Source organism: Pempheris klunzingeri, chromosome 17 (assembly GCF_042242105.1).
Source record: "Pempheris klunzingeri isolate RE-2024b chromosome 17, fPemKlu1.hap1, whole genome shotgun sequence".
Classification (NCBI taxonomy): domain Eukaryota; kingdom Metazoa; phylum Chordata; class Actinopteri; order Acropomatiformes; family Pempheridae; genus Pempheris; species Pempheris klunzingeri.
This window is the reverse complement of record NC_092028.1, coordinates 10,631,018-10,643,567: the sequence shown is the minus strand read 5'-3', so window position 1 is coordinate 10,643,567 and position 12,550 is coordinate 10,631,018. Positions and strand designations below refer to the sequence as shown.

At 42.8% G+C, this 12,550-nt stretch overlaps 2 protein-coding genes across 2 annotated transcripts; one reads left to right on the top strand and one right to left on the bottom strand.

Moving 5' to 3' along the window:
- The first annotated feature begins 682 nt into the window (after positions 1 to 682).
- Positions 683 to 5,476, top strand: wbp2nl (WBP2 N-terminal like). The gene is made up of 8 exons (XM_070848316.1): positions 683 to 827; positions 1,552 to 1,660; positions 1,808 to 1,946; positions 2,173 to 2,265; positions 2,649 to 2,846; positions 3,232 to 3,348; positions 3,886 to 3,962; positions 4,075 to 5,476. Exons 1-8 carry the CDS (start codon positions 769 to 771, stop codon positions 4,129 to 4,131), a joined length of 849 nt encoding a protein of 282 aa, XP_070704417.1. The 5' UTR covers positions 683 to 768; the 3' UTR covers positions 4,132 to 5,476.
- Positions 5,477 to 6,836: 1,360 nt separating this feature from the next.
- LOC139217381 (heme-binding protein 1-like) lies at positions 6,837 to 11,854 on the bottom strand. The gene is made up of 4 exons (XM_070848722.1): positions 11,777 to 11,854; positions 8,448 to 8,586; positions 7,446 to 7,626; positions 6,837 to 7,014 (listed from the first exon to the last, which is right to left on the bottom strand). The coding sequence occupies exons 1-4, from the start codon at positions 11,852 to 11,854 to the stop codon at positions 6,837 to 6,839; spliced, it is 576 nt and encodes a 191-aa protein (XP_070704823.1).
- Positions 11,855 to 12,550: the final 696 nt, after the last annotated feature.

The window sequence follows — 12,550 nt, the reverse complement described above, 5'->3', positions numbered from 1 at the left end:
ACTACGTGTAACCTGAGTAAGTGCTTATTGTCATTGATGTGATGATAAAGTTGCAATGATGCCACGTATTTTATTGTCACCTGTTCGCCCCGAGAGCTGCCGGGTTAAAGCCGACAGAATGAGCTGGTAATTAGGAAAAAGGTCAATGTTTAAATAATATATATCATGCTGAGAGCGTGCATGGCCAGATGTATCCCCAGGGAGCCATTAAATGAAATCATTGCGTAACTCAAAGGCCTTGCCAGCCTCAGCCCCCCACCACCTTCCCCTATGGCAAAGTCTGTACCCATCTAATTATTACATAAGCAATCTTAAACCTTTATTCGCTGCTGTATCCTGTCGGGGTTTCAAATGTGTGTCCATGTATGCTGTCCTGATACATAACTATTAAAAAGTCAATTAATCCTTCAAGTTATAATGAGCTGCTCATCAGCTGAGTACATTTAAATTAAGTGAAGACTGATTGTTTTTGCCTTGGACACGATGGATTTCTGTCTTTTGACCATGATGCCAGAGGACAAAGAGCCCTGAACTCACACTAAGGGGTAAAAAGTTGTGCTGGACCAAACCTGTAGCTATCTTTTCACTAGATGTGCAGGTTTCTGCAGGACACAGGATGAGGTTGTATGTTAATGATGTTTACTGACTAAATCACGAGTTGTCAGACGGGGTCGTGACGTGACGCCGGTGACGTTTCTGGGGCACCCCGTCGGGCTGACAGTCAGCATTCAACACGGGCGTCAGGACCGCTGAAGTCGTCTCCCAAACATGGCTTTAAATCGGAATCATTCTCAAAACGGCGGCGTTTTGATAAACAACGGAGAAAGGTATGTGGATTATATTTCGTCCTTGTGGTTAATTGTATTGTCGAGCTCGCTCGTGTCTCCGTTTAGAGCTTGTTTACCTTCAACTTTCTGTTGCGTAGTCAACACGATGCTATCCGGGAGCTAGCCTCCCGCTAGCCGGCCCGGTTACCATTAGCATAGCTAACACAGCTCCTCCATTGTTTACGTTTGCGTTAGCTCATCTCAGGACAATTAAAATGTCGTGTTTACAGTTTTAAACTGGGGTTGTATAATAATACCACATTAGACTTTATAGGCACCCCGTATCTTGACATTTGACTGAAGCAAGATGGCTAACTTAAAATGTTAGCCGACTACCAAAACAGGAAGTAGCAGCAAGCTTTCGTTCGGATCTTAACATCTTGTTAAAACAAAAATGTCATCAAATGTAGTGATGTTTAAAGTGAGTTAGCTGCACGTTGTGAAATACAGTAGTTTCAACCATTTTTAATGACATTTGTAGGGGTGGGCATTGGAAATTAGCAGTAGCTCTAAATGCTGTGATACATTACACTGAATACTTGTTGTGCAATGCTCTACGTATACTGTGTCTGTCCTTATCAAATATTAAACAAATGATAAACAGTTTCTCACATGCATATTTATATTCTATCCCTTGATTACACCAGCTATGTTTTGTAGTGGCTGTATCACATTGGTTGCTTCATTTTAAACTGTTTCTCTTCTCTTCTTTTTCTTATTTCAGTGTTTTAAGGGAATGTAAAAATGTGGAGCTGTCATTCAGCGATGTCACCTGCAAGACAGACCTGCTGAGGGGGACCAAGAAGGGCACCGTTTACCTCACACCATACAGGGTGCAGTCCAAATTACATAAACTATATCATACATATATAACATAGTATTGCTGCTGCTGTCTTAATTGCAAAGTTCATGTTCTCCTCCATTGTGTTGTAACTCTTCCCCTGAATATCTCTCTTCTCTTCCCTCATTCACTTTCTTAGTTGCTGTTTGTGTCCACTAATACCAAGGATTGTCTGGGTTCAGCCATGTTCCCATATTATCTTATGAAGGGCTGCAGTATTGAGCAGCCAGTCTTTGCAGCCAACTACATTAAAGGGACAGTGTCGGCTGAGGCTGGTGGTAAGTATCCTTTTGGTTTCACTCTTAACCACTAAGATATGATTTGATTTGTTAGATTTTGTGTCGATGATAGGGATTTGTGTCATAAATGGTCACAGTCATAGAAATATTAGCCCCTTTGCATTGTCTTAGTCGTCTTACCTCTGTTGATTTTTTTTTTTTCACAATAAAACACAAGTGTAGCTTTCTTTATTTGTTCTAAATGTAGTCAACTCTCTCTCATCAGGTGGCTGGGAGGGCCAAGCCCATTTCAAGATGTCATTCCCCAGTGGAGGAGCCATAGAGGTGGGACAGCATCTCTTCAAACTGGCCACAAATGGTTCGTATCCTAGTTTCCTAAATGGCTGTGTCCCAAGTTATGTAATACTAAATATTTATTGAATACTACTTCATGTGGGGGTGATAAAAATATCTAAGTCGTTCACCAGAGTGATTGTGCCACATTGTAAAAACACTACATCTACCTACAACCTACAAAGTTAGGAAGTATAGGCAACATGCACTGTAGCTCTGCCCCCCCCAAAAATGACTTAAAGAGTGACCCCTTTTTACTATAACAATATAGTAATGATTTAGATAGACATGTACATACTATATAGACATAGATAGACACTTGTGAAAATACTGAGCCAGTGAACACATCCATAACCTTTGGAAAGTCCAGTTTATGTTTTGAGAAAGTTTTCTTTTGGTGTACTTCAGCTTCTCGTGCTGCTCCTGCCCAAAACGGTGCTGCTTCCTATGGCTATCCCTCACCTGGAATGATGAATGGCTACGGGCCACAACCACCTGCCCCCCCAGGCTACCCTTACCCACCGCCCCCTCAGCAGAATGGATTCTACCAGGCCCCTCCTCCTGCTGCTGGTAACATGGGCTACCCCTGCCCAACTGCCACCGCAGGTACAGAATTCAGTCATTTGCAATTTGACATTTGTACATTTGTATGTCAGGTTATGCTGAAGGTACCCATGGCCCAAGATTTATGCTTATTGGTTGGTCAAACTGTAAATGGGATTTTCCGAAATAATCTTGACTCAAGGTCCACTTACTGGCTTTTTTCTGTGGATTTCTTTCACATTCCTTCACAGTTTGTACCTTTTTAAGATGTGTACAGACTTAGTTTTTAGCTTTTAGATAATATGGTCTTTGCATGTGCATGTATATGCATGGGGGGCACACATTTGTTTTTGTATTCGTGCTTTTAATATTTTCATAATTGCCCACAGAGACCGTGACCTTCTTTGACCTTGATTTTATTTTCATCTATTGGTGTTCTGTGTTCCAGGAATGTACCCATCTGGTTTTGACTACATGGCCCCACCTCCCCCCTACCCTGGGCCACCTCAAAATTGGGCTGCACCGCCCCAGAACTGGACAGCAACACCACCACCACCACCTCCAGGTCTATTTCTCTCCCTCTCCCTCTCCCTCTCTCTCTTTTATTTTTCCTCTCTGTATGTCTGTGTCACTGCACCCGTCAGATCTGATCTGTCTGCCTCAAAGTGAATCACTTCGAATCATGCCACCAAAAAAAGGGGGTGCTGATGTCTCATCCACTACACATCAAAGTTACAATGGATAAACAATCTCCCCTCTCCCTCCCTCTTTTTTTTCTGGCACCTTGTGGATTTTGGTGAAAGCAGTCCCACCCTGCACACGGAGTGAGCTCAGTGTTCTGTGCTGAAATGTCAGTTTGGCATTATCTCTATTTCAGCTCGAGTAGGACGTTTGCCTCTGTACATCCTCAGGGTGCGCCAGTAGATTTACTCTTGAGGATTCCTGGAGCTGTCAGTTGTTGTGTTTCATATGACTAACACTGTGCTCCTCGCATCAGCCCCCTTACAATGTTGAGCTGTAGCGTCTGTTCCTAAATATGTTCAGCAGTCATTACTGTCTGTCTTTATCTCTCTGTCTATGTCACATCTCATTTTATACGCAGGTAACTCCAAGGCAGCGGAAGCAGCTGGCAGCGCATATTACAATCCCAGCAATCCACACAATGTCTACATGCCCATGGTAAGCTGCTTTGCTTGTCTTCTCCTCTGTTAAAGTTGTCAGCATGACATGTTCTGAGTTCTCCTCTTCAATGGCGCTTGTACACAATTTTGTTTCCTTTGTTCCCACGCAGGAGCGGCCTCCACCATATGCACCTTATCCAAACTCTCCTGACAAGAAAACCAACTGAGGCTCAGGTTTCATCACTTCAGTGACACTCCTCTCTCTTCCTCTTTATCTTAAACATACTCTAAGGCAAGGATGTTGATGGATACCTACTTGGTTGTCGAATACAGAAAAGAAAAAGCAAGTAATAGAGGGCTCAAAGATGTCAGTGATAATTCGCCAAACGAATTAATAAGATTTTGGATACTGGAATAGTTCATAAAGCAATCACATCTTTAAAATACTGTTTTTCCTTTTAGTTGAGTTCATTTAAAACGATTGACAGTTTGTAACACTAGCTTTTCTGAAACTCATCATTATTAACATTCTCAGTTATTCTGTCTAATTCTCCAGCACGTTGGGTAAGGGCACCGAAACTGTCCTTGTTGAGAGCCGAAATGGGATGATGAGGAATGTATTTTTTAAGACAGATTTATTACCAAAACATTTTGTAGCAATTTCTTGATTGCAGTTTCTTAACAATAGCGACTCCTATTAGAAAAGCTAAAGTATTTTTGCAGTGTCATTGAAGGTACAGAGTGTTTCCTATACAGTTTTGTGTTGAGTAGTCGTCCACATTACAAAACCAGAACTTGGTTGAATAATGTTTTGTAATGCAATATCTTACCGATTCTCATACTATGACTACAAAAACCACGAGCTCAAGTTTCCCTTCATATATGACCAGTGTGATCTTGTGCTACATCGGTTTCATCGCAGTTTAAGTAATTCCATTCATGGTGTGACCCAAATCAAGTAGTCCCCATCATTATGTAATATATGTCAGTGAGGTTTTTTTGTTATGAAAAGGAGCTGTGCATTATTTGAAAAAAAAAGGGGGATCAGAGGGATTTCTTACATAACAAGTCTATGTGTGTGCAATATTTCAACCTGACATAAACAAGGTTAGAGGTGTCAGGCTGGGGTTACTTTAGTGACCCTGTGCTCTACACCTAGCTTCTATTGTATTCATGTATGCAAAGCCAAGCTGAAACCTGAGCTCTACACTCTTTGTGTAATTACACTAGTGTGGGGTTACAGGGCCACAGCTTTACATTAAGGGCCCATCAGTGTTTTGCCCGCTGTTGAAACTTCTGAATGCAAACCATTTATTCCTGATTTAAAGTGGGGTGAGGCGTCAACAGGCCGTGTAATTGCATCCCCTACCATCGTGCATCAGTTCACCCCTGTTGGTGGAACTATTTGCACACAGTTGTAGTGGATAGAGGTTTGTTGGGGGGGGGGGGGTTGATTTTTAGTTTGCTTGAATTAATCAAATATCTGTACATTAATATCTCTTTTGCAGTTCTTGTTGCTCTTGCTGAATTTTGTCTGTCAATTAAAATCTAATAAATAAGTCATTTATTGAATGTTGCATTTTGATATTTTTGTCTTTTCTCTCATCTTCATGTTTTAAACAATGACTGACTTCAAACACATCTAATTAATGCTCATATTTTAAAACCCCTACATATTTAATTGACATTTACTGAATTAATGCTGCTTTTTCTTAGTCATTGGTTTTAATCCTTAATTTGCGATGATTAAACATAAATATAACCTATAAACATGAGCATTATCTAATCTACATAAATGCATGCGATTTACCATATTGTTTAATCTAGCCTTTATTACTTAGACTTGCTGCTTATTGCTTGCTTTGTTTTGCAAACGTATTTTCCAAATTAAAGGCTTTACATGGACTAACTCAGCCCACACACAGGCTGTGTCAGTTTTGTGTAATTTCTTTCCACTGGCTTATCAAAACAAGAAACTGTGCAGTCCAACACTTTCTATATCAGTTTGGTCTGACAACGTTTCACAAAATTAATAAGACCATTAGAATTATCCACACTCTTATGGAATAACATATTTATTAAGTTATGAAACACTATCTCACCCAAACATTATTTTCACACTTACCACAGAAAATCACACTGTACAGGCGTATCGCATTAACACAGTTTTAGGAATCGGAATAAATAAAGATGGCATCGTCATGCACTAAAACACACTACACTCAAAAGGATCAACACATAACCACAAAGTCTAGAACAACACTTATACCTAACTAGCTAATGTCCACTCAAAGCTGTCTACCCATGAATTCATAAACACTAGTTCTACTTTATGGCTCAACTCCTGTTTCTTTCCAGTTCCGTAATCAGGAAGAGGAATTGTGCTTTTTACCGCCATGTGTCTTAAGTTAGTTCTATACATTTCTCTGTGGCCACCACTAAATTGTAAACTAGATTAAAGATGTACAAAGCCCTACTGTGTGTTCTTCAGGGAGATGAAAGCTCTACAGGGACAATATCGGCCCTTTTATGACCAACATGTAGTTCTAAAAGGAATGAAAAAAACCTATTCGGATGTATTTAAATACAGATAAATGTTAGATTATTCACTGATTTACTTAGATAGCAGGTACTGATGATGTAATAATGAAATGAGAAAATGCTACTGCACTGAATTCTAAGTTGTCCCATTGCTTGAACATCTAACTTCAGTGTAGCTACTGTAAGTGTGACAAGCAGAAGATCAGATGGGTAAAGGCAACATGGGTAATCTCTGTCTGTGCATTTGGGTTCAAAGGTCTGTTAAGTCACCATTTTGCTCTTACCAATCGAATACTGTTAGAGCTGCAGGATTGTCGGTAGTGAAGTGGGGTAATTATGGTTGAATAAAGAATTCAGCATGAGATTTGACTCAGATCTGACGGTACGGCTCCTACGGCTCTTCCTGCAGAAACCACACCTCATTGCGGCGTCCGTAAGGCTTGAGCGGTGGGTCGTAGCTGCAGCAGAAGTACTGCTTGCGTTGAAAGGGGGCCGTCTCCCCCAGAGTGCGGGTCAAACGCAAGGCCTCTGCTCGGTACTCGGTCTCCCCTGCGAAGCCTCCAAACTGACTGTGCACAAAAAAAGAAATGTGGGGAGAAACTGGATGATTAGAGTGTTCGTTTAATCGGCTTGACTCGTGGACTTTTCTCTGGATGTGCTGCCTCATTGGAATAGAACAGGGACCCAAAAGGCACACAAGCCCACTGATATTTCGTGCTTCAGTGAGGTCAAGTAAACTGCCTTAGGTACTGTTTTACCACAATAGCCCTGCAGGTGACTGCACCTATTAAGTAATGTTAAGTAATAAAATGCATTTGGGTGAGGTGGGGTAACTGTGCTACAAGTTATATAATTGGCTTCAAAATAATGACTAGTACAGTGAGAGAGCCTTTAACACCTTAAGTCTCAAAATCTCTTGAAAATGGGAGATATCTAGAAGTCTTGTATGAATATCTACATAAATACTTAGAATAAAGTGAACACTTTAAATGGCACCTACAGAGCATAGACAGTCATGCCGGGCCGCTCCTCAATCCTGATGGCACTGTCGGTGGGAGTCGGAGGGCTTTGCTGGTAGGCGGTGGGAATGCGGATGGCGACCATCAAACGGCGAGACAGAACGCCGTCATTCCGCGGGTACACTGTGATGATGAGGGGAGCTGCCGTACCCATGGCCTCGCCTTAGAAGATGAAGTGTGAGACAGAAAGTCAGTTTATTAAAGGAGGAATATAGAGGAGACAGCAGAGAAGCTCCACTAACCTCCCTCAAGCAAACGAACCAAATCTAAAGGTCAGGATTTGTGTGATTTTGTGTAGAGTACATAATACAATTATGCAAACGCCAACAGTGATGGTTTTTGTCCAGACGCTGCAAAACAGGCCATGTGAATCGCACCTCTATAAATAGCAGACAAATTAAATGTCCATTCTGCACTGAGGTCTATTTTTCTGCACTTTTAATTGGCTGAGGTCGTATCTGTCTGACCTCAGAGGACATTAGTGTCTGAGCATTATTCAAATGTGTCCTCCAGTAAAGCTGAGCAATTTAAGGGAGCCAGTTTAAGCTGTAACAATAGTTTGTTTATTTGAAATGCGGATGCACTTAAAAATGTGTTAAACAAGGAACAAAACTACGAATATGATTTAAAACCATAGAGCTTAATACCAAACATGCAGAAATTTTGAAAAATATATTTAGAGATTTTTTTATCCTTTTATAAACTGGAGGATTGACTGCATAAGCATCCACGCATTATGTAAATCTTTGTATATCAATGATTTACCTTCAATATTTAGCTCTTCTGTGGCCTTCATCAGATTATGAAATCAGCGCTCTTGGCTCATACTTAACTTATGCATGTTATTTAAAAAAAAAAACAACTATGAAATTCATTGGTGGTGGAGAAAGCAGAGGCAGGTCACAACCCTAAATGAAGTCCTATAATGTTAGTGAAGATATCTCAGCACACTCATCCACCAGCAAGTTTCATTTTCTGCTTACCTGGTTCATTGCTCCCGCCGATGTACATGAGCAGCTTCCTCACCAACTCCCCCGTCACTTGGTCGAAAGTTCGTCCCTCAGAGGAGACAACAGCGTATTTGGCAGCATCGTACCGCCGCACCTCAAAGCTCACTCCATCCTGGGGAGGGAAGGGAAATCAGGGGCCGGCTTAGGAGTCTGCAGGCCTCCGTCAGCTCCGTCTGCAAAAATGCAGACGGAGCTCCTGTGCACATACGCCCACACACAATACAACAGTTGTTCTCTTCCTGGGGATGGATGCAGGGGAGATGTTGAGCTCAGATATGATTCACCTCTCCCACATTGATGTTGACAATCTACTCCTGAGGACGAAAGCCTTGAACTGGCCCGATTTACACTTGATAGAGGGTTGTGTGTATGTGTGTGTGTGTGTGTGTGTGTGTACGTGTGTGTGTGTGTGTGTGTGTGTGACTGCCCATACGTGTGTGTGTGTGTGACTGCCCATACGTGGGTGTGTGGAACCAATGTGGGCGGCCAAATATTAAGATGCACATGAAACATTATTTACACTGATTTGATTTAATTTCTTCTTCTGCTCTGCAGTGTTCAGTCAGCCTACAGAGAATAATGGGCAAGAGATGTACGGTCTTACATAACAGCGCAGAGGCAAACACACACACAACTCGCCCCCTCCCCCAGACACACAGCGTTAATATGATGCAACAGTTTTGCATTAAATATGAGTAAGGGGGTTAATCTGGTGCACAGTCACTCAACTATGCTGCTGAGCAATAACTTTAATAGGTTTTGAAGGAATCTGGTCACTGTAGAGACTCCTCGTTCCAAGAATGTGATTTCAGTGTGGTGTTTTATAGTGCAACGCTCTCTGTGTGCATGTATAGTGTTTTTAAGTACTGTAATTGAATTTTATGATGTTATCGTCATTTATTGTTTAACATAAGTGTGTAAAAAAACAACAACTGCTGGCTGCTGTAAAACATACAGTTCAGTCTGGAGATGCTGATGGTTTTTTTTTCCAACACGATACCAGCAGCAAAATAGACAACAGTGGAAATACGCTCGAGGCATCATTCCCCCTGCATCTTCTCATTCTTTCATGGGCTTCTTAAGCACATTTTCTCTTCCTTTATGGAAAACTCAGATCTAAAATATATCCTGCAAATGCTTTTTATCTTCATCTTGTTTATGAATTTGCTCTATTTTCCATTCGTGTGGTATTTAAATGTCCTCCAGTTGCTATATTTGTCTTTCTAGCCGCCTCCATCGACCTAATCTTATTCAAAACCCACCCAAGTGGTAACAGAAACCTGAAAAACCTGTAAACTGGTCCTGTACTCTGGGCAATGCAGCCATGTTCATTCTTCAGCACCTACAAGATAACGCTATGTTATCATGAAGTTCTAACTTGTGACAGGTACCCACGCTCCTGCTTTGTAATTACAAGGCTTCTCCTCTGCATGGCTTGTCAGTGGGACCACCATTAACATTGTGTATGGGTGACATACCAAGAAAGCAGAGCTTGACTTCACTTTAGTCGTGCAATTAATTTGTCTGTCATATGTCTGTGGCTGTGTGTGTTTAGCTGCTGTCTTATGCCAGCTTGTACAGTGATAATTACTCTGTGCCTGAACTCAGCACACAAAAGGTATTATCAACACCGTGACTGTTAAATTGCCTTGTCGTGTCATGTTCTGTTAAAAGAATCTTTTACGCTTATTAGCAAACTTCTGACTCCACCTATATGTCGCTGTTGCTCTGCCGTGAATGTGCGTATGCGTGCACACAGCAGCGTGTGAGTGCACTGCCTGGATTGTGTGTCAGTTTTAATTAAGAGTGTAAGGTGTCAGAGTCAGGCGGGTACTCCACAGATCAGGTGACGAGCTCTGATTTCAATACCTGCTGTTTAAAGTCAGTCCGGTCCAGAGATTTGAAGAACCTTGAGATGCGCCTCAGGTCAATAGTATCAATAATATGTTAACCTTTTCGTAAAGAGCTCTGCAGTAGAATGCATTCTTCTCCAGACCAATCACTGAAATCATTAAACTGCAGCTATTTGTCTGCACACCGCTGGCTTAAACATTTGTTTTTTTCCTAAATTGCAGCTTCAGACAATAGATTTTAGTATGCAGTGTCAGAGCAGATCTGCCTCCCTGTGCCTGTGTGGGTAAATGTGTCGGGTTGGGTCATTTGATTCCCTGCCTGTCTGCTCGGTTGGGCTGAAGTCCTCTTTGTCCCAGTCTGTCTGCCTTTGTCTCCCTGTCAAAAGTTAGCTGCTATTCAAAGATGAAACGCACAAAGCCATTTTTCAAAACCCCGGTGCCAACCTGGACATTACATGGCTGCATGCACATTTACAGTAGTGCACTGTGGGTCAAAAGGTCACGAGAGAAGAACCTGGAAAAAAGGCTGATGGCGCTGCTTCACCTCACAGCGCAAATCACTGAGTTTACTGGAATCTCTCCAAAGTGCGCATACATTACATGTAGGCAAACCAAATACACGTGCATAAACACAACAAAGGGTGGGGTGACACGGAAAGGGCATGCCCTTCCTCTTCTGTGACGTCAGTTTTCTATGTCACTGTCCTCCTCATCAGCGACGGTCCGCGTATCAGTGTGCACACTCAATCCATATCTGAGCTCATGGGTTAACCACAAACACGTCTGTTCTGCGTCCTCTTCCAGGGCAGGGTCAGTTAGCTTGTCCCCTCTGGTTTCACATGCATGCATGCGCGCGCGCACACACACATAGACACACGTGCATCTAAAATGTCACGGTGGAAAAAAACGGTGACCCACAGCTTTGCGCGCAATAATGAATGGGGTATCCTTAAAGCCTTTCTGACTTTAGTGCGCTGTGTGTGAGTGCGTGTGTGTTTCACCCACAACATCACCATCTGTATCCAAGTCTGCCTTGTTGATTGGCAGAGGACCTCTGGCTGGTTAACCCCTCTGCCCCACACTGCGGCTCAGCGGGCATCCTTATAGGTCACAAAGCAATTAACCGCCAGGCTGTCAGTGAAGGTTAAAGGGGTTGTGATAACTGCAGGAAAAACCCTGCAAATCCTGTGACAGTTTAAAACAAAATTGCCATAAGACAGCCTAGTTAGAGTGAAGTGGTGGATAAAAATATCCATGCAAACAGGAGGGGAAATCTGGCGCCTTTACAGTACAGCAGGATTGCTGTGCGTAATCATAGCTGCACACGCGCAAAAAAGCCACGGAGAGAGGCGCATAGGAGTGGAGAGAGTATGCGGAAGATTTTAAGACATCACCGTGATGAAGTTTGTCTGGCAGCTGCCCGTCCACCCCACCCCCACCACCTCTTACCTTCGTCTCGCTGCTGAGCAATTTATATTCCGTCTCCTCGGTGTTTCCGAAGAGCGAATTCTTGATCATGCCAAACATGTCGCTTCGGCCAGGTCACCTCTCCTCTCTCCGCTCCTTTGGCTCGTTTATCACTCCTCCCTGCCTTTTGCAAACAACTTTTTCTCTCGACTTTACGGCTGCCTGATGTGGTCGCCCAAATCCTGGTTTAAAAAAAAAAGAAGAGGTGACGTCGAGCAGTATCCAGATGCTCTCCAAAGCGCAAATGCTCCCTCGGAGAAGAGTGAGTGCGCGCCTTGTGCCACAGAGCACAGTCCTGCCCTCAACAGATGCTTTTCCCTCCCGGAGACAGAAGTTGATGCTGACTCCTCGCCCCTTTGCCGAGCCAAGGAATGAGCAAATCAGCCTCCACTGTGGCGGGTGGAGAGTCTCCGCCCTCCTCCGTTTTTGCCCTCACCGGCTTGACGGTCACGTATATCACCACCTTTCACCCCTGAACGTTTTTAGTTCTCTCTATGTAGGGCATCACACTGACTGCATAGATCTAATTCTTCGTGAGTCATTAGTCCAAGATGAGTTCAGATTGCGCTGACATTTAACATACATTGACTAAAGTCCCCCAGTATGACATGTGGCATTACAGTCTATATAGAGTCATCTCTAGTAAACAGAGCCGGCTCCACCCAATGTGGCGCCCGAGGCGAGATTTTAGAAGGCGCCCCCCTCCATCGGCAATTTACATACACTTACAAAAGAAATTGAATAGCATTACTTTTA

Excerpts from the sequence above, each read along its gene's own strand:
- wbp2nl (XM_070848316.1), top strand. The coding sequence starts at position 769 with ATGGCTTTAAATCGGAATCATTCTCAAAACGGCGGCGTTTTGATAAAC. Across the intron at positions 828-1,551 it reads TTGATAAACAACGGAGAAAG|TGTTTTAAGGGAATGTAAAA; the intron begins GTATGTGGATTA and ends TTCTTATTTCAG. Across the intron at positions 3,963-4,074 it reads ACAATGTCTACATGCCCATG|GAGCGGCCTCCACCATATGC; the intron begins GTAAGCTGCTTT and ends GTTCCCACGCAG.
- LOC139217381 (XM_070848722.1), bottom strand. The coding sequence starts at position 11,854 with ATGTTTGGCATGATCAAGAATTCGCTCTTCGGAAACACCGAGGAGACG. Across the intron at positions 7,627-8,447 it reads CGGCGGGAGCAATGAACCAG|GCGAGGCCATGGGTACGGCA; the intron begins GTAAGCAGAAAA and ends TCATCTTCTAAG. Across the intron at positions 7,015-7,445 it reads GGCATGACTGTCTATGCTCT|TCAGTTTGGAGGCTTCGCAG; the intron begins GTAGGTGCCATT and ends TTTTGTGCACAG.